At 51.4% G+C, this 25,594-nt stretch overlaps 1 protein-coding gene across 1 annotated transcript in view; it reads left to right on the top strand.

Moving 5' to 3' along the window:
* The window catches only part of PEBP4 (phosphatidylethanolamine binding protein 4), a 210,329-nt gene that overhangs the window by 20,322 nt on the left and 164,413 nt on the right, over nucleotides 1-25,594 (top strand). The window contains exons 3-4 of the mRNA XM_045853634.1: nucleotides 5,995-6,131; nucleotides 12,664-12,793. Of these exons, the coding sequence (XP_045709590.1) occupies nucleotides 6,001-6,131; nucleotides 12,664-12,793 (261 nt within the window). The 5' untranslated portion in view covers nucleotides 5,995-6,000. The remainder of the gene's footprint in view (nucleotides 1-5,994; nucleotides 6,132-12,663; nucleotides 12,794-25,594) is intronic.

Below are 25,594 nucleotides of genomic sequence, written 5' to 3'. Positions count from 1 at the left end.
AGTGTAATGGCTGGGTAATATGGTAATTCTGTTTAGCTTTTTGAGGCACCACCAAACTGTTTTCTACGGTGCCTGTGCCATTGTCTATTTCCACCAGCAACGTACAAGTGTTCCAATTTCTCCATAAGCTCTACAACAGTTCAGTCCCCTGGGCTGGGATGATGTCCCAATATCATCAGTCAGGCCAAGCCTATTGGCTTCTATTTTGAAAAGATTTTATTTATTCATTTTTAGAGAGATGGGAAGGGAGGGAGAAGGAGAGGGGTAGTTGTTATTTTCTGTGTGTGCCTATGTTTATCTGTAGCCATCCTAATGGGGCGAAGGGGTATCTCACTGTGGTTTCTATTCACATTTCCCTAATATTGAGCATTTTCTCATGTGCTTATTGGCCATTTGTATATCCTCTTCAGAAAAATGTCTGTTCAAGTATTTTGCACAATTTTTGATATAATTGTGTGTTTTACTGTTGTTGAGTTTTGGAAGTTGTTTACACATTTCAGACAATAATCCTTATCAGGTATATGATTGGCAAATATTTTCTGGAGTTGCCTTTTCACTGTCTTTCTAGAATTCTTTAGTGCTAGAATTCTGTAATTTTGATGAAGTTCAGCCTCTCTGTTTTTTATTTTGTTGTCTTTTTCTTTGGTGTCATATCCAAAAACTCATTGACAAATTCAGTGTTGTGAAGCTTTCCCCTTATGTTCTTTTCTAAGAGTTTTATAGTTTTAGCTCTTGCATGTAGGTGTTTTTTTTTTAATCTATTTTGAGTTAATCTTTGTATCTGGTGTAAGATAAAGGTTCAACATATTTTTTTTCATGTGGTTATCCGGTTGTCCCAGCACCCATTATTGAAAAGACAGTCCTTTGCCCCCAATTCAATAGTCTTGGCACCCTTGTTAAAAATCACCTGACCATGTACGTGTTGGTTTATATCTGAGCTCTCTATTTCACTCCACTGGTCTACACGTCTGTCTTTATGCCAGTACCACACTGTTTTGATTAACAAAACACAATTTGTGGTTAATACCACAAATTTGTATTAACCTTTGAAATCAGGAACTGTGATTCCTCCAACTTCATTCTCCTTTTCAAGATTGTTTTAGTTATTTGGGGTCTATTGGGATTCTGTATGGATTTTAGGATGGATTTTTTTTATTACTGTGAAAAACATCACTGGTGTTTTGATAGAGATAGCATTGAATCTGTAGATTGCTTTGGATAATATTGACATCTTAACAACATTAAGTATTCCATCCCATGAACACAGGATTTTTCATTTATTTTTTCATTTATGTGTATCTTCTTTAATTTCTTTCAGGAATGTGTTGTAGTTTTCCATATACAAGCCCTTCTCCTCCTTAGTTAATTCCTAAATATTTGATTCCTTTTTTATTGTACTGTAAATGGAATTGTTTTCCTAATTTCTATTCAGATTGTTCATTGTCAATGTATAAAAACTGAGTCTGTTTGTAGCCTGCAACTTTGCTAAATTTACTTCTTAGCTTTAGTTTTTTAATTATTAGAGTTTTCTACATATAAAATCATGTCATCTGCATACAGAGATCATTTTACTTCTTCCTTTTCAATTTGCCTTTAATTTGTTTTTCTTATTTAATTGCTCTAGCTTGAACTCCCAAAAGTGTGTTGAATAGAAGTAGTAAAAGCGGGCATCCTTACTGTTATGGGCTGAATTGTGTCTCTTCCCCCACCCACCCACCCTCCCAAATGTGTACATTGAAGCCCTAACTCCAGTACCTGAGATTGTGACTGTATTTGAAGATAAAGCCTTTAAATAAGTGATTAAGTTAAAAGAGACCATTGGTATAGGTCTTAACTCTGTCTTACTAGTGTCCTTATAAGAAGAGGAAATTTGAACACACAAAGAGACACCAGAGGACAGACCATGTGAAGACACAGTAATGAGGTGGCCGTCTGTAAGCCGGGGAGAGGAGCCTCAGAAGGAACCATCCCCGCTGACGACATAGATGGAACTCCCAACGCTAACATCATACTCCATGGTGAAAGACTGAACAATTTTCCCTGAGGATCAGGAACAAAACAGATGTACTAGTTTTCCAGGGCTTTCATAGCAAAATGCTGCAGACTGGGTGACTTAAACAGCAGTAATTAAGTTTTTCACAGTTCTGGAGGCAAATATTGCTGGAGCAACAGGATAACAACATGTGAAAGAATGAAGTTGGACCTTCTGACACTGTTTACCTGTGAATAGCATTACGCCCCTCAGGTTATGGGCTCAGTCCTCCCGTACTGTCCCCATTCAAAGGCCCATCTCAAGTCCAGGTTGTCACCTGGGCCTCTGACCTACCGACTATAGATTAGTGGCTCCAACAATGCCCTCCTTGGGTTTGCTTAACTTGCTGGAGTGGCTCACAGAACTCAGGGAAACCCCTTACTGCCTAGATGGGAGAGACACCTCGGAGAAGGGATGCAGTAGGGGGCACAGAGCCTCCGTGCACACTCAGCTTGCTGCTTCCCCCACATCCCCACATGCTCACCAACCTGGAAGCTCTCCAAACCTTGTCCTTTTGGCTTCTATAGAAATTTCATGACATTGGTATGATTAATTAAATCACTGGCTGCAGGTGACTAATTCAACCTCCAGCCCCTCTCCATCGAGGCGGGTATGGTGGTGGGGGGTTGAGGAATGAAAGTTCCCAACTGTCCAATCACATCTCATGGTTGGTTTCCCTGGCATCTAGGAGGAATTTGGGCACTACCATCAGAGGGCATAAATGGGAAGGTTTAGGAGGAAAGGAAAGTGTAAGAGTCTGTAGAAAGGAGGTAAGACCTGGAGGGCAGTGAGGAGGGGTGGTGTCAGGCACAGGAGGCCTGGAGGGATGAGAGGGAGGCTCAAGAGTTCCAGCAGCACTGGTCCAGCAGGTCCTGGGGCTTGAGGGGTCCAAGGCCCTGCAAGAAGCCAATAGGCCGCCCTGGCTGGTGTGGCTCAGTGGCATGAGCACTGACCTGTTAACCAAAGCGTCATCGGTTCGATTCCCAGTCAGGGCACACCCTCGAGTTGTGGGCCAGGTCCCTGGTTGGGGGTGTGTGAGAGACAACCATTCGATGTATCTCACACCCATTAGTGTTTCTGTCCCCCTCCTTCTCCCTCCCTTCCCGTCTGCCTAAAAATGAATAAATAAAATATATTTTTAAAAAGAAGCCAATAGGCTTGGCCTGACTGTTGATATTAGAAGATCGTCCCAGCCCAGGTAATTGAAGCAAGAGAAGGGGGCTACAGAGGTGGGCACCAAGGGATATAGAGACGAGTGTCCAGAAGTGAGTCAGTTGAGTAAAATAGGCTGCTGATAGGAAGGGGCAGTTGTGCCCCCATGGGCTTCCTCGCCCTAGATCTGGGACTCGGAGTATGTAGCAGAGTCCTGTGAATCCCCAGGAGAAAGATTAGATTTGAAAATACCAAGACCCGCTGCCTTCTGTCAGATATCTCTGTGAAAACAAGCCAGAGAAGGTTAGATAAATAAGAAAAAGGGATCCAGGGCCTGGCGACAACCTGAGCGGTCAGTTTCCTACTAATGTTTATAGAGATGAGCTATTAAGTGAAAGCAAGGACTATCGGAAACAGGAATGGCAAGCTTGTCAGACTTTCAAACAAGAATTTATTGAGCATCCAGACAGGCCAGACACTGTGCTTGGAATGCTAGATGCAGATTCAGTGCTGCCTGGAACTATAAGCAAATGATTACAAAGAGAATTCATATAAGAACAACAAGGAAAAGAGTAAACAAACACATAGGAACAGTAAGAAAAGGAGTGTAGTGCTCTAATCCTGTATAACTAAGATCCACTTTGGCTATTTACTAAAAGGAGGTAGGAGGTAGGGCAGAGCACAGGAAAGCCCTGGGGCATAAAAGAGCTTGATGGAGTAGTTGTAGGGAATTGCACAGGGTACTGTGAGCTACTAGAAGATTCTGGGCCTTATCCCAAGAAAAAAGGGACTAGAAGGGGAGCAAGCAAGAGCTGCAGGAGGGAGCAGTAGAACAGAATTGTTAAGGAACATAAAGTCTGGAGCCAGATGGCATGGGTTCAAATCCTAGGTCAGCCACTTACTACCCATGTGAGCAAGGTCCAGATTGGCCAACCTCTCTGTGCCTCAGAGGATCGTCATGAGGAGTCAATGATAAAAGCCAGGAGCACCCTGAGTAAGGGGGAATTGTGCATGTGAGTGGGCTCACCAGGAGCAGTCCTGCACTGAGGGTGCGCCCCTTCCTCCAGACATACATACATTGCGGGTGCTGAGGCCTCCTGGTGCCTGGAACAGTACTGGCTTCTCTAGTGGCTGCCATTTGGAAGACAAGAATCTCTTGGCCTTGGATGATCATTCTGGCATCATCATCCTCTGGCTCTGGCTGTCTCATGAGTTCCATGAGGACAGGGGCCCTACACCGTGGGGCTGGCACAGGCCTGGTGTGGGGGAGGCGCTACATACCTGTCAGCGAGATGGATTGTGAATGAATGAACAAGTGAATGGACGGACCTGTGGAAGAATACCTGCACCACCCACCCTTTATTGGCTGTTCCCTAGGTGCCTGGTAGCTCACTAAGTGCTTCGCCTCATTCATTTCGCTTAATGCCCACAATCATCTTGGAAGGAGGTTACCAGGAGACACTTGCAAGTTGGGGAGGTCTTGAGAATGAGTCCTCTGTAGGGGAGCCCTTGTCATACTTCAGAGAGTCTCATTATTAAGAAATGTGTTTAATTTGTAGCCCCAAAGAAGGGCTTTTTCCTGGAAGCAGGAATTCAACTGGAAAGCAAGCTATGCTGAAAAGAGTGTCTCTGAAGATTTACCTGTGTAGACTTTATAGCTATGACCTCAACTTCCTTAGCAAGGCACTGGATCCACAAGGTCATAATACTTGTTTCTGAAAGGAGGAAATGGTGCATGCTAGAGGCATAGCACTCCTTCCCTCCAGCAGCATGAAGGAACTCAGAGCAGAGCTCAGGGGTCCTCCCTCCTGGCTGGGGCAGCCTGCCCCCACACACCCCCTGTCTCAGAGGAGACAGAGAACAGATCCCATGGACAGGCTGTGGGAGAACCACCTCGGATCTTCCCCTGCCACCTCCGGTTCCAACCAGAGTCACACGCACTCCTCCCCATGGGCCTGTTTCCTGAGGAAGGGTTTAGTGTGGCTCAGTCCAGGCCCCCTCCCTCCCAGCACAGAGCTGGTGCGTGCTGCCCCTTTCCCTATAGCTCTACCGGCCTTCTTCTCCAGAGACTGTTATTTTGGGAGAGTGCTGAGATCAGCACTGATGCAAGGTATAGTCAGATGGACAGGCCCTCCTGTCCTCAGCTGGCCCTTCAGAGCTGGCCTTGGACCTGGGGCGGCACTATCCTGTGTGCAGCATCCCCACCGACACAGGATTGCTGCACCCCAGCACATCCACCCAAAGGCAGCCCCAAGGCTGTCCAAACAGGTGGCAAGGGAAGTGTGGGCAGGAAAAGCAGAGCTGTCCAAGGGGTGCAGCCCAGCCAAAGCCCTGCTTCTAGAAAAACAAACTAAAGTTAGGCCCTTGCAAGTGCCCTGGAACTGCTACCCCCAGCCCGAAGCCTGAGGTCACCAGCTTCCCGGGCTTTGCCTTAAAGTCAAAGGAGCAGGCTGGCCCTTGACCAACGGCCACATGGAGCCCGGTGGTGAAGACAGGAGGAGGAGCTGTGCAAGAGGCTTACACAAGCAACTCTGCTTTTCAGCCTTCTCCGGGCCCTGGCAGCCAGGACTTGGGTGACAGCAGAGCCCAGTTCTGGCAGAGGAGGAGCCCCAGGCCAGGCAGCAAAGGGAATCCAGTTAGGAGTGAGCCCTGGTCCTCCTCAAGAACTTGGGTCCCATGGCGGGTTAGCCGCCCACCCTCCTCCCTCTGTTCACTAAAGTCCTTATCCCCCTAGGTGGGCCCCTGGGGTGGGCACGTGCAGAGCCCCCCTTTCGGTGGGCTGGCAGCGCTAAAGGCTCTGTCTCTTCCAGGTGCCCATGGACTGGACAATGAGGCTGGTGGCAGCAGCCCTGTTTCTGGGCCTCACAGTGGTGGTCACCAGAGCCCAGGTGAGAATGAGCCAGTGTGCCAGCACGCCTGTGCCGAATGAGGATGCTGGCTTCTGCAGGTAAGGCTGCGGGTGCCCAGAGAGCAGCAGGGCAGAGGTCTCGGGGAAGGGTGTTGCCAGAACCGAAGAGCACCTGCTCCGAAGGCAGCCTTCGCAGACAGGCAGAGGAGGAGGCCACCCCGACAGGAGCGGGTGGGGCGAGGCACTGAGGAAAGGGTGGAGAGGGCAGCTCTCCAGGACAGGGCAGTGTGCGGTGCGTCAGCCAGCTCCGATGGGGCTCTGAGGGGCTGGCCTCACCCTCCTCGCTGGGACCCTGAGAGTCCACCCCTCCCCACAGCCGGAAATGCTTCCTCCCCTACCACGTGGCATTTTAGAGAAAAGAGCTGTTGTTTGCTTTTCTGTCGCAGGCCCAGGAGTGTAGGGGCAGGCTGGTCCTTCAGGGCTGTGGCCACGGGGTGCTGTCCGGGGTGCTGTCCGGAGAAGAGGCTGGGCACCGAGGCGGGAGTTTCCCCTTCAAAGGCAGGAGCTTCTCTGCCGATTTTCAGCTCCCTCCTCATCTGCCTTACTCGTTGTGGGCCGCCCTGAGGGCCCCAGCCACATGGTTGCCACTCCCTTGGCCAGCTTGTCTTCCCTCTGAAGCCGACAGCGTGAGAGGGACAGACGAACTACGTCCAGCTCTGTCTTCTTGAGTACTTTTGACTTCTTACACACATTACTTTTAGCAAGAGAAATACATCTTTTCCCTTAAAAAGTTAGGTATAGTTGAAGGTCTCCCAACCCCTGCCCCCCAGAAAAAAAAAACAATAGATTTTGCTCCCATTAGTACTTTAAAAAAAAAAAAACTCTAGTGAAACAGATCTAGGCCCTCAGGTGCACTGCCGAGTGGAACCTTCCATCGGGGTGGGGGGGGGCTTCTTCCACAAGCGAAGGGGTCAGCAGGGCCAGGGCAGGGCCAGGCCATGGCGAGGGCCCCGTGATGGAGGGCTCTGTGCACCCCTGCCGCCCGCACTGGGCAGTGTGTACAAAACGATCGTGTGTGTGAGTCCTCTGGAGCTGACTGACCTGCGCCCCCGCTGCCCAGGCTCTTCCCTGTGTCTGCCCATGTACGGGGGGCTGGGGGCCCAAGTGTCACTCCTGTTACCTGCCAGGAATTCAGCAGGTGCCTTAGACTCCTTGCCTCATCTGACAGTTATCACGAATCTTCTAATTGTTACAGATGAGGACCCTCCTGAGATTAAACCACCTGCCCGTGGTTCAGACACAGCGTATAGGAGACAGAGTGAGGATTAACCCCCCTCACTGACTTTCCCCACCTGCTGACCCAGTAAAGGGTGGGAAGCCGTATTAGCCCATTTGGTCTATTATAACAAAATGCCAGAGACTGGGGGTTGACAAACAACAGAAATTTATTTCTCAGAGTTCTGGAGGCTGGGAAGTCCAAGATCAAGCTTTCAGCTTCCTGGTTCAGAGACATCTGTCTGCTTGTTTGCTCACTGCACCCTCCCACGGCAGAGGGGGAGAGAGCTCCCTGGGGTCTCTGCCGTAAGTGCACTAGTGACGGCTCCATCCTCACGACTTAAACACTTCTCTGAGCTCCCCACCCTGCTCTGCTGCCAGTACCATGGCACTAGGGGCCAGGATTTCAGCATATGAATTTGGGGAGGGGGGCGGGGGAGGGGGGGACGCAAACATTCAGACCATAGGAGGATCCTTTTTTAGGACTCCCTGGAACACACCAACAGACCCCAGTGTGAGAAACACGGACTTGGGACACTGAAGCTGTGTGCTAGGAAAGGTCTTCAGCTTGCAGACCACAGTTGCAAAAAGGCAGCTCTGCCTTTATTCCCGCTGAAGATTTTTGTTTACAAAAGGTCTTCATGGAATGTGAGTGCATGTGGACACAGCAGGCACAGAGGAGGGATCAGTGCCTCCTGCGCTGTGGCCCCTCCCCAAGAGACCTGCTCAGCTCCAGCTCTAGCCTGTGAGAGGCACCTGGTGCCCCCCACCCCCACCGGAACCACTCCTCTGGTATCTAGAGTCTAGGTGGAAGTTCTTGAAGTTACCTAAAGGAATGGATCTATGAAGGAGGAATTTTATGTGCAGTGACAAGCAGTGGGGAAGCATTCAGAGAAAAGCTCTTCTGGAATAATAGTGGCTCAGCTGCTCCTGAGATAAGCCAGACCACACTGACAGAAACACTGAGTCAGAGCCCCGGCTCAGCCTCAGAATCTAAAGAACCGTAGCTGTCCAGCCCCCTCAACAACCATCTCCCTGCTGCCCCACGTAGTGGCCCCTGGCATGGCCCCCAAAGGCTGCTCTTCAGTGCTGAGAAGCTTCCCCCTTCGGAGTGCGCCCTGATCTGAAGGCAGGGCCGCCTTTCCTTCTTTACCCCATCCTGCCCAGTCTTGCCCCAGGCGCTGCTGAGAGCGAGGCTGGTTTCTCCTCTTCCAGATGGTCATTCAGCCCCCTGGACGCTTGGAGACAGATGCTATGGCTCCTCTCCTAACCCGGGCACCCTCCTCCACCTGTCAATTCTTCCTCAGACCCTTCTTCAGTCACTCACTCAGAGTGACTTCAGGATGGGTCACTCTGAGAGGCCCATAGCCCTTTTCTGAGTGTGGGGCCCCACACTGCCACACTGAGAGCCACGCAGGAGGGTGGGGCACCTGCCGGTCCCCCTCCTGCTCTGTGAAAGAAGCCTCTTCTCCACCCTTGCTTCCGGCAGCCAGGATGCAGGGCCGTTCCCACGAGTGCAGCTGGAGAGCAGTTTTTCTCTAATTCCAATTCTCACCATGCCGGAGTCAAACAGAAGCCCGGAGAAGCTAAGAGCCTCCCTTGGAAGCTGAGAATCTTCCAAGGCCGCTGAAGCCGGTCTCTGCTGCTGCACAACAAGTTCCCCAGACACAAAGCAGCTGAACACACTCCTTGCCTCCCTCTTACCCAGGCAGGGCGCAGCTGGCCAGCTCCGGCCAGGTCTCTCAGGCGGTGGCAGTGAAGCCGGCAGCTGGGGCTGCAGTCTCATCTGAAGGATGGGCCAGTGGGGTGCTCTGCTGCTGAGCTTACTCATGTGGCTGTGACAGCCTCAGTCACCGTGCCATGCAGCCTCTCCATGGAGCTGTTTGCGACAGAGCAGCTGGTGCCCCCAGAGCAGAGCTTTGAGAGGGAGAGGATGTGGAAGCGGGCCTTCAGGCAGAAGTCGTCATCTCCTTATGCTTTTGGAAAGGACAGCCTACCACTTCCATCCTATTCTCTTTATTAGCAGCAAGTCACTGAATCCAGCCCACACTCAAGGGGAGAGGATAACACAAGGAGACAGGGATCACCGGGGGCCCTTTGGACACTGTGTCACGCCCGTGTCTCTCTGCCCCCCTCAGCTCACCCGTGATGAGACTCTGTGCTAGTTCCTTAGCTTTCTCTGGGCCTCAGTTTACTCCTCTGGGCAATGAGAACAATGGTGGTAGCCGCTTCAAGACATCCTTGTAGGAAATGGAATAATAGTATGCGGTGTGCCTGGTCTTTTTGGATGGCCCAGTAAGTAACATTTCCTCCCGGCCCCGCCCCCCTGCCCCCCCCGCTCTGTCTCCACTGCAATGGCAGATCACAGCCCAGCCGGGATGGGAGCAGAGTCCCGCTCCTCTCCCCACACTCTCTCCGATGTGCCACAGCCCCACCAGGAGGTGAGGAGCCTCCTGGGCCTTGGGATGGAGTTGAGAACGTGTCTCACATAAGCACCATGAGTGGAAGGGGCGCTTAGGGCAGGAAAATGGCACCTTCAAATTTTTTTAACGTGAATGCAAGTTTTAGAGTGTGCTTTTACTGAATTTAGGTTTTGGTTCAGTTCATCGCAGGCTTGTCCAGATCTTCCTGTAGGCTGGTGTGATCCCCTGAATCGCTCGTTACCAACCTGGCGCCATTTGCAAGTCAGCTTGGCCCTCTGGGACCTGATCCAAGCCTTGGGAAAGCTGCTCATCAGGGCAGAGGCCCGCTCACCCAGAGGCTTGTCCTGCTGTGTGAGCCAAGTCAGGGTTTCACACACCAGGCTGGCGTGCCCGTGGGTGTGTCTGGGGCTGGGGGCCCAGACCCCAGTCCCCCGGCATTCACCCTGCCAGGGCACACTCAGTGGTTCTGGGCCCACTCACCAAGTGTCAATTTGTTGATTTCACTTCACTGTTTTAGCACGTGCAGCAGCTCTACCCTCATAAAAACAGAAGACCTATCTGTTCCCTGGAGAAGGCCCCCCCACCCCACCCCCGAGCCCCCCATCTCCCTCTTCCCTGACCCTAGGCTTTTCCCAGGTCTGTGGGGAGTGACGAGTCTCCATCCCTCTGCCGGCAGAGGGCCCCCTCTTGGCCTCAGATCTCACTAGCTGCAGTGGCAGGGAGCCGTGGTACAAACCAACCAAGGGATCCTTCAAAGGCTGCTGTGAAGATAAGTGAAAACCTGTTCTAAGAAAGTTCTTCAGAAGCTATGAAAACCATGCCATCTGAAAGCAATGACTGTGAACTTGTGATGAGTTAAAAGAAACAAGTTTGCTCAGCAAGCCAGTGGTTCAGCCAGGTGGCATTGGTGACTTGTTCTGCCTCAGTCAGCCCGGGTCCTGGCATCGGGGTGCTGGCCAGAGGAACATCTTGGGTCTGATGAATGTGGCAGGCTTCAGCCACCTTTGCCTAAGATGGAGCCTCAGAAGCCTCTGGAAGGGTGGGGTCAGGAGGGGGAATGTGGGACTCCTCACCAAGAAGCTGTCCTTGCCTTTCTCCCAGGTTCTGACTTGGAGAGCTCCCCATCTAGATCTACTTCCCCAAATTACGTTTTTACTGGGTCCCCTTCACATGTCACCCCCAGCAGGGAACCATGGGCAGGTCTGTGTGGCCAGTGGCGGGCTGTGGAGCTGCTCAGCCATGCTGGGTGATTTGGAAAGGCCAAGGATCCACACCCTTTCAGTGAATCATCTTAACCAAATGACTGTCCATCCCAGAATGAATGTACCCCACCAGGGCCCCAGGTGGCCAACTGGGCTAAAATGTATACACAGAGCCTAGCAGCTGGTGCTAAACTGGAGCCTCTCACACGAGCCTGAAAGCCACACCTCAGGGAGAAGTCTCTGCACCAGGCTGCCAGCCTGCACTGTGTGTTTGCCTGCTGAGCCAGCCCTTCTAAAGGCAGTCCCTGAGTCCTATTTCAGTTGAGAGGACTGAGACTTTTCCTGTCCAGGTGGAGCTTCACAGCTACATACTCATTAGCATCTTCACCAATCAACCAAAGCAGGCCTATTCTGATAGGTCAGGACAATGCTTTTTGGGCCAATCAGATTATGGGATCTGGAGCCCTCATTTGCATGAGAACAGATCTATCTTGGACTGGGCAGGGGCAGGACTTCTTCTCTATACAAGTCAGCTCCCCTGAGGTCAGAGGGCACACTCTCCCTTTTCACTGAAGACTGTTACCCCTGGCTGGAGCTGAAGGTGTGTCACCTGAGCAAAGCAGAGCTGGCTGGCTGGAGAGAGGCCATGCAGCTTCACACCCAAGGAGCCTCACAGCCATGCTCTTTCATCATTGAGCTGTAACACTATTGGGCCATTCCACAGCCATGTGGTATCACAATCAAACTGCTTGCACTGAATAAAGTCTCCTCTTTTGCCATAACCCAAACTGGGGATTCTCATTGGTGTTGAATTGGCACCAGTGCCATCAGTTGACAAACCCTACAGAGACCCCAGGTCTTCGTGATAAAAAATAACAGTGGGCAAGGAGCAAGGAGCATGTAAAAAAAAAATGGCACAAAGCTTTTTCACTCTTTCTTTTGTAAAATATCTATGGGAAAGCCTGGGTTACATCCCTGAGTTTCAAACACAAGCTCACCCTGGTGGCATTGTGGGATCAGCCCTCCTGCAGAGCCCGATTCTCAAGCGCTCACGCTGTTCAGACCCTTCTCGGGGAGAAAGTAGATAAATAAATGCACACTTCAGTCTTAGTGACTAAGTGTTGTACCGCCTGAGAGATGTTTGCATTTTGAAAGTTCAGTGAATAGCAGGTCAAGAGCCTCAGGTACTGACAACACTTAACCCCCAAAGTGGATTACTTGAGTGGCGGGGTTTCCAAACATCGAGAGGATCTTACTTGTGTAGGGAGGAGAACAGTCTGTGCCCGTGAAGGAGGCTGTGCTGATTGGCTAGACTTTTCTTTATGTAATAAGAATGCCCCTGAAAAGCAATGTTGAAAGGCTGTTTTTATAAACCCAATCCTACTTTAAAGGCACTGACCAAGTCTGCCTGTAGATATATGTGTTCTTTCTGAGACGTGGACACTGACCTTAGGGGACACTTTCCGACCGCTCCGCCTCCATCACTTCCTTTACTCCTTGCACCAAGCCCCTAAGTAGACACTAGTAGTGTCCCCATTTTACAGGTGAGTAAACAGAGGCACCAAGGGATCATGTAACTCTTAGGCCACAAAGGTCACACAACCAGTTAGTGGCAGGTCTAGGATTCAGTTCCACTTGAATTTACATCCCCACCAGCGCTAGACTAAAGTCTTATAGACCCTAGGCTCCCTAAAATGCTGACGTGGGCCAACCACCTCCCTCTTTCTATAGGGGCAACCTTGAAGTTTCCTACACAGAGCTGCAGAACATCAGCTGCAAGGTAGTTCCCAACTGCAACAACTACCGGGAGAAGATCACCACCTGGCCGCCACCACTGGTCAAGTACCCAGGGGCTTCGGAGGTAAGTGAGCAGGCCTGGCCTGCAGGGTGAGCAGGTTTGGCTGGCAGGTCTCCATTTGCCTCTGCGCTTGCTCATCTCAGTGACTAGGAGTTGTATGCAGAGCCATCTGGGCTGGGTCTGGTGGCAACAGATGGCTGTTGCCATAGGCTTGTGCCTTCCTCAGAGCAGCCCCACAGCCTTGGAGGAGGTCAGGTGGGTGGGAAGGCTGAAGACTGGGAGAGCCTTATCGGAGCTCAGGGGCCACTCTGCCTGGGCCTTTCCCTGCTTCTACATCCCTGAGCCCCCTAGTCCGGCCCCTCGGTCATAATGGGGACTAGTTGGTGCATGATTTGGAGTCTGCAGAGAAAACAAGAAAGGGGCTTGTGGAGAGTTCTTTCTCAAGGCGCAAGGTGGCTGGGCTTTTAGAATGACCTTCTGAATGGGGAGGAGCTAGTTTGCAGAGAGAGGGCAGCCTCTCTCCTGTAGGCTGGACAAGCCAGTGTGTCTTGACTCGGTCATCGCAATAAATGCACTCAAAAGTTCCACCAAACTTGCCTACAATAGAAGACTGAAGCATTTTAGGAATTGGAAATAACTATTTCTTTTACTGGGAAGTGAACAGTACTGAATTGATCTGAAAGGTTCCCTTGGTTTGGGGAAGGGCCGTAGAACTGGGCAGCGGGGCTGTGGCCACTGTTTCTGGGGTCCGGGCCATGTCTTGGGGGAGTTGGTCCAGTGTCATGGTCACTGTTCCTTCTTCCTTGATTCCTGGGCCAGAATGAGCCCCCAAAGCATCCGGAGTGAAAAGGGACCTTTGCTTTCTGCTTTGTTTTAGCAGAAGGTGCCACTGTCAAGCCAGGAACAAAGACTGTGGTGTTTCCAAGACTCAGGCCCGTGAATGGGTGGAGGGTCATGATCAGGATGTGACCACATGTACACCAAGGCGTCCTCTGTGCATAGTGGCAGGGAGAGGCCACAGTGGGCTCTTCCCTACTGTCAGCTTGGAGGCAGGGGTCACACGGATTACCTGGAGGTAGAGGGATAGATTTTTCTTCCTTTCTTAAACTGTTCTTCACTATCAGGGAACCAAGAGACTGTGATATATCTCACAATGTATGAGGATGAGAACATGAAGCTTTGACAGGCTATTGTGTTTGCAAATGTGACAAAAATCCTTTCCTCTGGGAGACTGAGCATGCAACTAACAAGGAGGCTTCCTGGGTCTCTTCTCCCTCCACCCTTCCAACCCTTTGTACACACATGCACACTCACACACACACATCAGCCTTCCTCTCTGGACACCCGTGGCCTGGGTCACACTGTGGGCAGGTGGGAGAAGTGGAGGAAATGCAGGCCACGGTGGTTCTAACTCATAGGACCAGAGGTGGAGGGCTGAAGAAGCAGGGCAGGAGCCCAGTCATTGAGAGAAGAGTGTAATGACACCCCGTGGGACAGGACTCTCAACTCATGGTTAATTCACGCATCCTCATGCTTGTTACTTAAGGAGTGAAGAGTTTGGACCTGGTGATTTTACAGCCCTTTAATGACTGTCCCAAGAGGGATTCTCAGCAGAGGGCTCCGTTACTCATGGTATTGCTGCATATGACCACTAGATGGCAGTGTGGACTTTTCTGAGTACAGGGTGTGCTTGGGAGGAACAAATTTGAAGTAAGTTTGCAGTCTGCATTTGATTGGTTTTGGTTCATTCTGATTGTCCTGGAGTATGAGCACAGAATGCAGAGAAGTTACCCCCTCCAGATCTTGGAATCCCCTGTCCTGTCTCAGCCCTGAGGCAGGGGGAAGAAAACCTGGAAATTGAGGAAGGACTCAGAGCTGTGGTTCAGAAAGCCAAGGAGGGCAGAGATTTCACAAAGGCAGGTTGTTCAAAGTGGTAGAAAGAAAAAAAAAAGTAGTTTTCTACTAGTATAGAACTACACCTTATGGCAATTTGACCTTTGAGAAAGAAGGCAGACTCAAAAGCCACTGTTCACCAGGTGGTACCCACTGTACGCTGGGTACCGTTTCTGTGTCATTTTGTTTAATGCTCTCATCAAATTCACAAGTTAAGTTACTCTTTAATCAAGATTGATAGTGGCAAGCAACAACAACAACAACAACAAAAAAACTCAAACTAGCTTGAGCCAAGAAAGAAGGGAGGCTTCACTGGTTCACAAACCAAAAACTCAGGGGATGGCTTCAGGTGTTGCTGTATCCAGGCATTCAAACAACACTGTCAGGGACCTGTCCCCTTTCTCTACTTTTTTCTGTGCTGGTTTTGTGTGTAAATAGACTCTCCTTGTGGTGACAAAGATCACCCTAGCTGGTGCCAGATTTGCATTTTCCCAGTGGGAATAGACTGGTCCTTTCCAACCATTAAAAGTCCCAAGGTTTGTCCCACCTGGGTCACATGCCTGTCCCCAAACCAAACAGAGGGCTGGGCAGCCCCACTGATCCATGAGACCTGAAAGATGAGAGGAGGACTCCCCCAAAGGAGAAGCAAGGTGCTGGTTATCAGGCAGGGAAAGGTGTTCAGTAGGAACAATAAGTGAAGTTCCTACAGAAGGAAGTGACTGGACCTCAGACAGAGCTGGGAAGGGGCAGTACCAGGGTCTAAACCCAGCAGGCCCATCTCCAGAGGCTTGGCCCCAGACCACGGTCAGGGACACACCAGGTGCTCCCACCCACACAGTGGGGAGGGCTTGCTGGCGGGATGTTGTTCTAGGACAGAAAGAGTGGTGGTCCTAGCATAGGTGATGTTGAGGAGGTGGAGACAGGCCAGGGACAGTGAGAAATGAGACAGTGCTGGAGCCTCCCTTCAGGGGTAGAGGGGCACCCACCTGTAGAGGGCAGTGACTAAGAAAGTTGGAGGGGAAATGGGTGCCATCAGAAATAGGGTCCCTCGAAAGTGAGGGTGGGGAGCCTGAGTGACGGAGGAGAGGATAAAAGAATTTCCTCCAGGCCCAGGGCCTGATGGAAAAGGGCAAGACATTGGTGACTGGCTGTGTGGGGACAATGCCTCCCTTAGCTGATCAAGGCCACCAAAGCAGTGACCGTCAGTGGACATGCACAGGGAGCAGCCCACCCCATGAGTACACATGCACGCACAAGCCCCGAGGCCCCGGAGGCAGAGCTGCAGTGGGCACAGGACAGTGCCTCTGTGCCCACCAGGGGCTCCTGCCTCCATACCTTTGCTCAGGCCACTCCCCATGTTTGCACCCTGCACTCGGGGACACCCTGCCCCAACCAAAATGCTTCCTCCTGTAGGAAGCCTTCCTTGACTGCTCCCTCCCTCTGGGGTTGACCCTCATTCCTAGCTGATCTCTTCTTTCTCTGAGCCTTCACAATGCCCCCACCCTCCAAATTCAGAGTTTACTTCCTTCCTTTTGTATTGTGTACTCATAGCTTCAACCAATTTGTATGAAGACCGTGTGCTGTATTTCTTTGAACCACCCATAGTCTCTCACAGCACCACAGACCTCATGTTGGCTGACTGGGTGACCACCTGGGTGAATGGATGAATGAATGAATGAGTGGCAGGTGGAAGCACAGCTCTGAGGGTGTGAGCTACGAGCTATGTGAGCCCAGTGGTTTGCCTTTGAAGCTGCTGGGTGTACTGGGGCATCTGAAGGAACAGAGGTGGTTCTGGTGGGCCCTGGGCCAGCATCAGTCTGTCCTGTGCCCAGGTGGGTGTGGGCCAAGGGGTGGGAAGGAGGAAGCAGGGAGAGAGCTAGGCAGTCAGGTGGGTTTCTGTGAAAGCCAAGTAATTCAGAAGGACAGTGACAATCCCTGTGCCAATAGCCGCTGAGTGCTGAGAAAGGTAGAGTAGGAGGAAGCTTCTCTCCACGCTGACAAGCATCAGGAGGTAAACATCTAAAATGCATCCCTCGCAAGCCGATGGAACTGAAAGGCCTCAGATGCTTCTTGACTGGGGCCTATTCTTCACCTTGAATTTAAGCAGCTGGAATCCTTTTGAAATGAAAAAATTGCCATTAAGTGGGGAATGTGCATTGCATTCAAGGAAAGGAACAAAGACCACAGCAGCTCTGTCCTGCTGTCCCTCAGCTTTCCAGTCCAGTTCAGTGAGGCCCTAGGTCTCCTTCCTGGAAAGCAGGAGACTCAGTGGCCTCCTAACGGGCTGGGCAGGCAGGTCCCTCACGCCCCAGGGTCTGCAGCATTGGTATTGCTGGAGGCTTGGATTTGGGTTCTCGGCACCCAGTGGAGGGGGGCAGAATGTTCCAGGTAGCTGGGCTTCCTGAGGTGAGGCTATGATGCAGTCAGCAGTGGCCCACCTGCAGAGGTCAGGTGAGACAGCAGGGAGGCTCCTGCACAGCCAGGCTGGGGCAGAGCCTGGTGCTGCTCTTGAGCAATGGAGACAGGAGCTCCAGGATGGTGGGTAAAGACAGGGCAGGGTGAAGAGCCTACTCAGGATGGGGGGGGAGTGGGGTGTCCATGAATGAACCAGTGGTCGTTTAGGGAAGAATTAGTGAGATTCAACTGTAACCCAGTGCTTAGCACAGGAACTTAATAAGTGGCATTGGTTATCATTGCGAAAGGAGACTGGTTCATGGTGTGAAGCATGGGAGGCGCAGAAGGATTTGGGCTGGGGGAGGAGCTGGCAGGCCTGCGCAGGTCTGTGGCCCAGAGGCGGGGCCGGCGGGGCTGCAGCAAAGAGGAGCGGTGACGGGTGGAGCCAGACCTGGGAAGGTGGCAACAGGCACTTAGATGAGAATGGGCACGTGACATTTTATCCTCTTGTCCCTGGCCAGAGTCTGCTGAACTCCCTCAGCTGTGCCCCAGCCCAGCTGCAGCTGCTGGGCCACCTGTTTCAGGGGTGTCTGTGTCCACAGCAGGAGCGGGTGAAAGAGGAGCAATGCTCAGCACCGTTTCCGACTGTGGCAGTGTGAGTTTCAGGTTGCAAAGAAACTTCCGATTCAGGATTTTGTAGGATCCTTCCAACAGTGCTGGCAGCTGGGCAGAGTAGGGACAGTCCCCGTATGGCAGCAGGGGCGCTGCCCAAGGTCACCTGTGCCAAAGCTGGGAAGTGGAGGAGCCTGCCCAAGATGTCGGGTTTCCTGCCTCCCAGCCCCCTGTTCTTTCCCACCTGATTGCTGGAAAACAGGCCCCGTATGTTGGCCACACTCGGGGCCATCCACGCATCTGCTCGTTGGGGCAGGTCCTGGCAGAGCCCTCCTCTCTGACCCTCTGCTGGACACTGTTCCAGGAGCCAGGGACATAATCAAACCAAGCCCCAGGCCTGGCCACCACGGGCACCTCGCAGTGACAAGTGTGCCCTGCGGTCCCGTGAACAGAATGGACTCAGAAGCACTTGTGTTGCTCCCCCAGGGCTTCCTTGGAAGCCACTTGACCTTGATCTGCATCCCAGCCCTCTTTACCCTGTTGCAGCCTTTCCTGCTGGTCACTCTCCGGCTCTGCTCCCTCGGGCCTCACGGGCCCCCGGTCAGACCTGGGTCCAGCCCTCTGGGACTTTGTAATAAAGCCGCGTCCCCAGTCCCCAGGCACCAGGGAAGCACAGGCGCCTGTACAGGATGTGTGCTCCACAACTGAGCCTCTGATGTCAGCCCGAAGCTTCCAGGCAAGTGCTGGGGAAGCGGCTTCCAGATGTTTTTCAGATCAAATAACGTTTCTTTGAAAAAACTGTGTGGGCTGTTCCACCGAGGGGGCCGATGGGACCTGAAAGCAGAGTTCAGTGCGTTTGCATCCTGGCTTTTAGGAAAGGTCACTGGAGAGTGTCTGGGAGGGGCTCTTCACAAGTTTGGGACCTGTTCACAGCGGTCTGCGGGGAGTGGTTTCTCTGGTTTTAAAGCAGCTGCCCAGCCTTTGCTGGGGCCACTTAGATGGACACACACGCAGATTTCAAAGGCTGTGGGTACTTATTGCCTGAGCTCCCTGGAGAGAGGAGGTGGGGGCCAAGGAGTTCAGACAAAGGTTTTGAGGATTTTAAAATGAGTAATAATGTTCCTTATTATTTGTTAAGGAACAAATAATTTGTTTCTCCTGTGGGGGGAAGGAGGAGGGGAGGAAGGGAAAGGGAGGAGGGGAGGAGGGGCAAGGGGCGAGGGGAGGAGGCCTGGGTCCAGTGGCGCGCTGCTGGGTACCCACTGCTGTCTGGCCCCTCCTGGTGGGCTGGGGCCTAAGAACAGAGTGGGGGCCACTGCGGGGAATAGCAGCTGGGGGCAGTCATCAGAGCATCTGGACTTGAGGGGACCTCTCTCTCCCACCAGGGCGCCCCAACTTCAGACACCAGGCACCCGTTATTTTGTCTTAGAGCCCCTCTGGTCTTCCCCGTGGCCACATGGAGCGGGCAGGGCGGGTATCAGTGTTTTTGTTTTACAGATGAGGAACAAACAGCTCACGGGACATTATGTATCTATCTAGTTTTTAATAGACTATTTTTAGAGCAGTTTTAGGTTCACAGCAAAATCAAGCAGCATGTACAGAAATGTCCATATGCCTCTTGCCCCTGACAACCCCCACTCCCCGCCCTCTCCCACCGGAATGGTACACCTGTTACAGCTGAGGAGCCCACCGTGACATGTCATTATTCTCTGAGCCCACAGTTTACGTTAGGGCTCACTCTCAGTGCTGGACGCTCCATGGGCTTGGACGTCTGTGTAATGACATGCGCCAACGGTACAGGGTCACAGCAGTTTTCACTCTCCTGCAGTCCCTCTGGGGTCTGCCTTCTCCTCCCCCCCTTCCTGCTAAGTCCTGGCAACTACTGATCTGCTGACTCTCTCTGCAGTTTCTCACGTCTTCCAGAATGTCATAGTGTTGTGACCCTACAGAATGTAGCCTTTTCGCACTAACAGAGAGCCTAGACCACAGCTTAGGCCTCCCAACGCCAGTTCCAGCACCTTCCTCACTGTACGGGGGTTTGGTCATGCTGTCCATCTTTGCCCAAACCAATAAGTGACCAGTGTCCTGCAGCTCAGCTTCCCTTCTGGGAATTGCACTTCCCTTAACTGGACATTTCTGCCAAGACTTTGGAGCGGACAGCATCCACCCATTCCTGGCCCTGGTGTCCACTCTGCATTCCCACCACTCACTTTCTCGTCTGTCTCTCCAGCCAGAACATCAGCTCCCCGAGAACAGAGGCTTATGCATGCTTGGGAGATGGGCAAGACAGCTGGGTGCTAGGTAGGGGGCTGTCTCTTGGTAACCAGAGTGTCAGCTTTACAATTTCCAGAGCACTTTCCCTGTGGAGACTGTCCTTATCTCCCAGTCCTGAGAGGTGAGCCTGGCAGGGGTCTTTGTGCACGGGGAGCAGGGGGGATCTGAGGCTGAGGTGAACAGGAGAAGGCAGATGCTCACTCAACACCCACGTCTGCCCGCCTGTTGCCTCACACCTCATTTGAGTCTCCTCACGACCTTGTGGACATTAGTCTGCTCCAATGCACAGACCCATTAAATGGGGTGATGAGACTAGACCTTGGATCCCCTGGCTCCTGTACTGTGGTCTGTCCTGTGCCGCCTCCATCCCCATCACCCCCAGTGTTTAGTCCACAACCATGTTGAATGACTGCATTCCCCGTGGCCAGGCTCTGTGCTGAGTGGTCGATGAACATGTCTGCACTTAAGCCTTACCTAGCACGGTGGGCGGGAGTTCCTTCCTCTTCCAGATCAGGAAACTGAGGCACAGAAATGTTCCAGAGCTCATGGGTGGCAGAGTCATCACTTGAACCCAGGTCCGTGTGGGCTCCAGAGTTCACACCTCTAACCCTCCATATCGCTGCTGCCTGAGGGTGGAGGGCAACCTGCAGTGTCCCCCAAGTGGCCTGAGCTGCTTCCTGACGGCCACCTCAGCCAGGAAGGAGTGGGCTGTGGAGTTCCCCTACTCTGGCACCTCCCTTTATAATTGGGCCGGGCAACAGCAAATGATTCAGCAAAGGGAGAAAGATGGGAGGGCAGTGGGGGGCGCGGAGGTGCAGGGCGTGCGGGGGTGTGCACAGATTAGAGAGCCTCGGTTGGTTCCGCATCGCTAGCAGGAGGTAGAGCCAGTGTAAGCCATTGGGCATTCTAGCGCCCCTGAATCTTTGTGCGACATCTGGACTTCAGAGGGCCGGTGCCTGTGGGTACATACCAGCCCCTGGAAGAGAAAGGCAAGATCTAGAAGGTTTGGGACGGGAGGGAGGAGGACCGGCCGCTCCTAGACTCGCTCTCCAGGCCCTGCTCTCGGGAAGGCCTGGGTTGCCTGTACTGTCTCTGGGGCTGCAATTGGAAGAGCTGCCACCAGGGGGAGATAGGCCACCGCCATCTTGCCCCTGGCGACTTGAGTTGGTGGCAGGGAGGAGTGAAGCTGAGGTTCCTAATTTGGGTCCAGTTTGCATGCCTCTGCGCCCCATCACTCCCTCTGCCAGTCGGTTGTGAAAATGCTCTTCTATTCAAATATAAATATCCCTGGGCTGGAGTTCCTTAAACTAGTGGCCACTAACTCAAAATGTCCTCAGGCTCCAGGCCCCTAATTAGCAGACCACTTGCTTGAAAGTGCCCCTCCCATAGCACCTGCCATTGAAAAGTTTTGAATTGCGTTGGTGGTTCCCTGTTTATCCTGGTTCCCCTGACCTACAGACGTCCTGCATATGGCCTGAGTCTTCAGGAGCCACGACTGTGGCAGGCAGCGCTGGCTCCCTCGGCTTACAGAGAGCTCAGAGGCTGAGGGGTTGTGGGAGAAGCAGCTGGGCCCTGGCTTTGCACAGCCTTGTCCTATGTCCTAGTTCTCACGCTCATAAATCTGTATCCTAGAGCAAGTTACTTCTCCCCAAGATTCCTCTTCCTCTTCTTAAAATGGGTATGATATGTATTTCCAGGCAGAGCCAGGGGCCAGTTCTCAATTCTCTTTTTTGACCCATCTGTAGCATTTGACCCCCTTGGTTACTTCCACCTCCTCAATGGCATCGCTTTACCTGGCTTCTGGGACCACACTCTCTGGGTTTTCCGGCTTCTTCACTTCCCAGTCTCCTTTGCTGGTTGCCCCTCCTCTCCCAACCTCTTCATGTACAAGTGGCTCTCCCAGGCCCAGTGCCTGGTCTCCTCACCTTTATATACACCCCCCCCCCCCCGGCTTGGTGGTTTCATCCAGTGGCATGATGCTAAATGTCATCTACACAATGTCCTACTCATGGGGCCACTGGGGTATCTGATAGACCCCTCCAAGGCAACAGGCCCAATCCCAGGTGTCCAGGCTCCGCCCTCCCCAGCTCTGCTCCCTCTGCCGCCTTTCCCTGACTCGGCGAGGAGCAGCTCCAGCCTTCCAGCTGTGTGGACGGAGGGTCCTGGAGTTGTCAGTTGCTTGTTCCCTCCCAGCATGGCTATGACCCACTAGGAAACCCTCTTGGCTTTGCTCTCAAAACACATGCAGAAGCTGACCCCTTCTCCTCTCATCCCCTGTTAACACCCTGGCCAGGCCTCCCCACCCCCTACCTGGATTAGCACCATGACCTTTTAGCTGGTCTCCCACCATGCCTGCCCCAAAAGCCCAGCATATTCTCAACACAGGAGCCAGAATGAGCCCTTAGATCCGCAGGTCTGAACAGGCTGCTCCTCTGCTCAGGATTCTTCAAGGGGTTTGCGGCGGTTTACAAGACCCTGTGTAGACCAGCTCGCTGTCGCCTCCCTGACCCAATTCTTACACTTTTTTGGCCTTGCTCACCTGGTACCAGGCCTCCCCGCAACCTTGCTGTTCCTCGACCTCACCAGGAGTGTTTTAGGTCCCTTGCACCAGTGGTTCCCTCTGCCAGAGTCACTCTTCCTCCGCACGTCCCCTGGCACACCTCCGCACCTCCTCCCAAGTTCTGCTGAAAGGTTGTCTTCTCAGGGAGGCCCTCCATTGCCCAGCCCTGGCACTCCCAAGCCCCCTTGTCTTCTCTACTTATTCCCATCAAATTTATTATCTTCTAACCTCCATATACTTTCCTCATTTACTGTGATTGACTGTTTTATCTATTCCACCCCACAGCTACAATATGAGCTCCATGAGGGTGGGAGTCCCTGGTTTAGGCACCCAAGTACTAGGCCAGTCTCTACCATATAGTAGGCACTTAATACATATGTGTTGAGTAAAGATTATTAGATTAATATTATGGAAGATTATATATGTAAAGTTGGCCACTGCTGAAAAAACAAACATTCAGTAAATGATGGTAATGATGGTGGTGATGGTAATGGCGGTGATGGTGGTAGTGGTGGTGGTGATAGATATGGTGGTGATGGTGGTGGTTGTGGTGATGATGGTGGTGATGGTGATGGTGGTGGAGGTGGTGGTGATGGATATGGTGATAATGACGGTGGTTGTGGTGGTGACGGTGATGGTGGTAATGGTGGTGGAGGTGATGGTGATGGATATGGTGGTAATGATGGTGGTTGTGGTGGTGATGGTGGTGGAGGTGGTTGTGGTGATGGTGGTGATGATGGAGGAGGTGGTGGTGATGGATATGGTGGTAACGATGGTGGTTGTGGTGGTGATGGTGGTGGTGGTGGAGGTAGTTGTGGTGATGGTGGTGGCACTCTTCTCCAAAGCCCAGGCAACCAGTGCAGCCTGTACCATGACAGCCAGGTCAAGGCAATGACTAGAGGACATGAGATTCAAGACAGAGTGTTGTGGAGTGGGGATTTTTTAGGGATTTAAAAATAGATCATGGAGAGGAGGAGCTGGAAGGGAAATATTTTATCCCTGGTCGAAGAGGAATAGATCCACAAGGCTAGACACAGGGCTATGCGGATGGCAGACAGTCAGCAAACCTGAAGGATAAATGAACAAACCCCTTGCCTTGTCAGTACATGCAGAGCTGACTTTAGAAACTGGACAAGCAGCCTTGGCAAAAAGTTCTGGGGCCTGGATTGAAATAAGGATGATGGAAGGCAGTAATCTTCTGAGGCTGGACAGTGGGGTCAGTCTGTGACAGTGACTTCCCCAAGGGTGGCCAGAGGTACCCACCTTCTGCTCAGGGTCACCCCATCCCACCTGGTACCTAGCAATCCTTGGGGCCCCTTGGGAAGGTTGGACTGGAGAGAAGATGCACATCTCTGGGGAACTAAAGTCCCAGATTTCCTCTTTCCTCAGTGTGTCTGTGTGAAAAACTGGTATTTGGTGATCTACAATGCCAGCAAAACTGCCTGTAGTTCTTCATCTTACAAATTGAAAAATTGTTAATGTCAGATTTGGAATCCAATCCCTTGATGTCTCTCTAACGGGCCAAGGCGGAAGCTGCTCACCAGCCCTCCATACATCTGGCACTCTGTAACCTCCCCCTCCCCCACCTCTGACGGGAAACACAGCCATGTGAGGTGTACCTTTTTCAGCATGGAATCCTGGAACAGCTACTTCCTCCTCCCTGTTCATTTCTTCCATTCATAGCAAAAACCCAGGGCCCTGTAGAAAGGTGCCTACCAGGCTGAGATCTGCTGAAAGGGGCGGGGGGGGCAGCTGTGAGGGACAATTCCTGCATCTCTCGGGCGATGACCTCTCACCCAGCCCGGTGCACTCCAGCCTCAGGACCCTTAGACAAGCAAATGCAGGACGTACGATCTGTGAAATGCTGGCGGTTAGTTCAGAGCAGTCAGCATAAATCCAACAACCAAAAAACCATCAAGTGACTAGAAAAGCAACATACAGGCAATGCTGATCCTCTCTCCGGTTGGAGAAGGTCTGCCCAGGCCTCAAAACCAAAGGACAAGGACATGAAGGAAAAGAAGGATGGGTATGGTTTACAACAGTGTTCGAAACTTCTGCACTTTAAAAATTCCATAAAGAAATAAAAACCCAACGACAAACTGAGAGAACATATGTGCCACAAATATGGCAGAGGACTATTATCTCTACACATAAAAAGCACTTATAAATCAATAAGGAAAAGATGAACTCCCCACAGAGAAGGAGGGCAAAGGATGCTAAGAGGTGATGATAGAGAGAAGAAAGTTCATTAAACACGTGGCGGGGGTGGGGGGGGCAGAAACTCAATTGTATTTGTAACTCAAAAAATGTAATTCAAAAAACAGTATAAACTTCATTTACAATCGACAAAATTTGCACTTTTTTTTTTGGATTTCTTGTTTGTTTGATTTGAGAGGATACATTACCGATAGGAGCACAAATTGTTTCAGCCTTTCCGGAGGACAATTTGATAATGCAGATTAAAATCCTTAGCATATTCATGGTGTTTGAACAGTAATTTTAGTTCTATGAATTTATTCTAATCTGATTACTTTATCAGAGACATACCTGCAAATGTATGTAAAAGGCTGTTCATTTTAGTGTTATTTAAAATAGCAAAAGAAAAAAGAATAACCATCAGAATGTTCAACAATAAGTTGGTTCAGTAGAAGATGTTCTATCCACGTGAGAAAGTACCATGTAGCCATTAAAAGTCATGTTCTCAAGGAATGCACAAGACTGGAAAGTTTTACAATGTGTAAAGAAACCAAGTGATAAAATAGTACTTTCACTATAGTCCCAATTTTTAAAAATTATATCTTTTTATGCATGCATGCCAAGAAAATAGACAGATAGAGAGCACATCAAAACGCCAACATTGGGTCACCTAGAGTGGCAGGGTTAAGGGTGGGTTCTCTTTCCTCCTTTGCACTTGTCTGTAATTTCCATATGTTCTCCAAGGAATGCATATTACTTTAATAATCAGGAAAAAATGCTATTTGGGGAAAAAGAAGTTAATGCTAAGAGGAAACGGCTTCAGCTACCCAAATGGTCTGAACGCTGGTTGCTGTGGAAACTATAACTTTGAATTGCCCAACTTTTTGTGAATTACTTTCCTGCTCTGCAGGCGCCAGGGCTAGATTCAGTCTTAT

The sequence above is a fragment of the Phyllostomus hastatus genome, unplaced genomic scaffold (genome assembly GCF_019186645.2).
Source record: "Phyllostomus hastatus isolate PE091 unplaced genomic scaffold, TTU_PhHast_1.1 phas_contig_98, whole genome shotgun sequence".
In the NCBI taxonomy this organism is placed as follows: domain Eukaryota; kingdom Metazoa; phylum Chordata; class Mammalia; order Chiroptera; family Phyllostomidae; genus Phyllostomus; species Phyllostomus hastatus.
Note: the sequence above shows the minus strand (reverse complement) of the source record. Positions and strands in the feature narration are given on the sequence as shown.